General features: G+C 55.2%; 1 protein-coding gene across 1 annotated transcript; it reads right to left on the bottom strand.

The window, feature by feature from the left end:
- Positions 1 to 731: 731 nt before the first annotated feature.
- Positions 732 to 1379, bottom strand: VPREB1 (V-set pre-B cell surrogate light chain 1). Its single transcript, XM_032654174.1, has 2 exons — positions 1318 to 1379; positions 732 to 1233 (listed from the first exon to the last, which is right to left on the bottom strand). Exons 1-2 carry the CDS (start codon positions 1361 to 1363, stop codon positions 839 to 841), a joined length of 441 nt encoding a protein of 146 aa, XP_032510065.1. The 5' UTR covers positions 1364 to 1379; the 3' UTR covers positions 732 to 838.
- Between the last annotated feature and the right edge of the window lie 1858 nt (positions 1380 to 3237).

The following is a 3237-nucleotide window of genomic DNA, read 5'->3' as shown; positions in this document are numbered from 1 at the left end:
ACATATTGTTTGTGGATGATTTTGAGCCATAAGGACAGAAATGAGGAGTTGCCACAAAGATCATATGGCCCAGAAAGCCAAAAATATTTACTACATGGCTCTTTACAGAAAATATTTGCCAGCCCTGCCGCTTTCCTGCACAGAAGAGGAAACGCCTTTCTCTCTCCTAGACCCGTGTTTCTCAGGTGGGGTGGTTTTGCCACCTTGGGGGCCTTTGGTGATGCCTGGAGACATTTTTGGTTGTCATAACGAGGGGCAGGAGGCTGTTTGGTGGGTATAGGCCAGGGATGCTGCTCGACATTCTGCAGTGCACAGGACAGCCCCTCTACAACAGAGAGCCATCTGGCCCAGTGAAGGACCGAGACCACCCCTATCACTGGGCACGGCTCTCCTCCCCAGAGGCCCAGTGAAGGCATTTTCTAAGCTGCTTTCCCTGTGCACAATCAGGTGACAATAGGGGGTCCTGTCCCTGGCAGGGGCATCCCCCAAGATGCTATGGCAGCCCCCTGCCTCCCAGGACCCACAAGACCAGGGGCTCCGGCCAAGCAGACCGTGACCGGCCAGGTCTCCTGAGACCTTCACCCTGGTTGGGTCTTGGGTGCGTCCCACTCATTCTGACTGTTCGCAGAACATCTGGGGCCTCCCTGGAACAAATTCAGACCACCCAGCAAAACAAATTCCCAAGACACAAGCAGATTTAATTCCCAAATCCAGCCTCCAAAGGGGTTTCCAGGAGCTTCTCCTCACCTGGGGCAGCCCAAGGCCCCACCCTCCTCGCCACACCACCCTCTCCTCGGGGAGGCGTGCCCTTCTGCCTTTGGTTCAAGGTAAGCGTGTCCTATGGTGCCTGGGAGACTGGAGCAGCAGGCTCCCTTTCCTCCCTCCTCTCTCTCTGCATCTCCGGCCCCTGCTCCACGTCCCGGGCCCCCACGGCGCAGAAATACACAGCCTCATCCTCCGGCTGAAGATCAGAGATGCTCAAATACCCTGTGTTCTTAGCCAGGTCTTTGGAGCCAGAGAAGCGAGGGGGGACCTTGGGGCCCTGGTTCTTGTCCGAGTGGGAGAAATATCTCAGCAGGAATCTTGGTGGGTGGCCGGCCCTCTGCTGGTACCAGTAGATGTTGTGAACACCGACATCATGGTCGCTGCTCAGCGTGCAGGCCAGGCGGATCGTGGTTCCAAGGGACGAGGACACGGATGGTGGCTGATTCAGCACCGGCTGAGGGTCACAAGCTGGGGACACAGAAGCATGTGGGCATCCAGGGCAAAGCAGGGCAAGGGAAGGGGCCAGGGGCCTTGAGCTCTGGGGGTTCTCACCTGTGCAGTGGGCCAGGAGCGCCAGCAGGACAGGGGTCCAGGACATGGTGCAGCCGAGCAGAGCTCTGCCTCCAGTGTGCACTGGGGCCCCGGGCCCTCGCGGGGCTGTGCCAGCACCCTCTTCCGCCCTCCCAAGGGTGGGGCCGTTGCACGCCCAGTTCCCAGTGGCCGTCCCAGACTTCTCGGGTTTGCATTGTCGGTTAGGGGGACAGCCCCGTGGTGGCCTTTGCAGCTCCTGCCTTGGCCCCATGGAAGCGTTTAGGGAGGAAGCACCTGCTTGGAGCTCGCGGGCCAGTGCCCCGGAGGCCAGGCTTGAGTCCCTGAGGGGGTAACTTCAACATCCCCCTGAAGAAGATGAGCCCCACAGAATAAGGTTCTTGTGCACATTTATGTGCCTGGTGAACCAGGAAGAGAGGACAGGTACTCAGGGTGGAAAATACCTGCTTAGTGCTGCAGAAAGTGTAAGGGGCCCTGGGGGTGAGGGGGCCACTCTGTCCACTCCCATGTCCCTAGCATGACCTCCACCCAAACCCAGCCCCTTTCCTCCTGGAGTAAATCTGGAGTGACTAGCAGCTTCCTAGAAGGGAGCATCTTGTGGGGGGGGGGGGGCGGCCAGGGCAGGTGGAAATGGAGGTAGAGTACACTTACCCACTTCAGCCCTGCCCTGGCCCCCTGGCCCCTCCTCCTCATGACGATCTCCCCAGGGATCGGGGGAGGAGGCGTAAGTGAGCTCGGTGGTCCTGGGGGCCCACTCCTTGGCCAGACCTGCACTGCATCCTCAGGGCCATAAATAAGACGCTGTGTGGGGAACAAGGGGTTGTAGAGAAAAGAACTGGCTGCTCTTTGTCCCTGGCACTTGGAAGGGAGTCTCTCTAAATCCTTGGGATTTCCCGAGTGATAGGAGTGTCTTAGTTATTCATCGGGGACCCTGAGTTTATGCTAATGGGTGATTCAGGATGGGGGCTGGCCATGAAGAAAGCCCCAGCGTGTGATTCAAAGATTAGGGCTTTAGGCCATGAGATACCAGCACAATCCCCAGGGTGGGGAGGGGGGCCCGAGGCTGAGTCCAAGCACAGAGCCAGTGGTCCCAGCAATTGTCCTGAGTAATGAAACCCCAGTGGAAACTGTGGACACAGAGGTTCAGAGGAACCTCCCAGGCTGGTGCACTGTGGGCGTGCAGGAGGGCAATGCATCCTGAGGACACAGCAGCCCCACATCTGGGACCCCCATCGCCCCTCATGCATCTCTTCATTCGACTGCTTCTGGTTTGTAGCCTTTACAACAAAACTGGAATCATAAGGATGGAGCTTTCTTGAGTTCTGTATTTCTACCAAGTCATCCAGCCTGAGGCGGTTTGGGGACCCCCCAAATCTGTGGCCAATTGGTCAGAAATACAGGTGGCCTGGGACTATCTGAGCTTGCAATCTGAAATGAGCAGTGTTATTTTTGGGGGGGAGGGGGCTGTGCCCTTAACTTGTGACAGTTTACCTAACTCCATGTAGCTGATGTCAGAATTGCATTGCAAAGGGCACTCAGCACTGTCTGCTCCCCATTCTCCAGCTCACTAAGCAGGCACTTTGGCCCAGTTATGGACTGGATTGTGTTCCCCAAATCCATATGTTGAAGCCCTAACCCCCAATGTGACTCTATTTGAAGGTAGAGCCTTTAAGGGAGTAATTAAGGTTAAATGAAGTCATAAGGGTTGGGCCCTAATCCTATATGACTAGTGTCCTTATAAGAAGAGAAAGAGACACCAGAGCTCACTCTGTCTGTCTGTCTGTCTGTTTACCTATTATCTAGCTACCTAACTATCCATCTATCATCTATTAATCTATCTGTATCTCTTATCTAATTTTTATTTTTTAATCTTACTTTATTTTTTAAAACATTTATTTATTTATTTGGCTGCCCTGATCTTAG

This window comes from Phocoena sinus, chromosome 14, assembly GCF_008692025.1.
Source record: "Phocoena sinus isolate mPhoSin1 chromosome 14, mPhoSin1.pri, whole genome shotgun sequence".
NCBI classification, from domain to species: domain Eukaryota; kingdom Metazoa; phylum Chordata; class Mammalia; order Artiodactyla; family Phocoenidae; genus Phocoena; species Phocoena sinus.
This window is presented reverse-complemented; position numbering and strand designations above follow the sequence as displayed.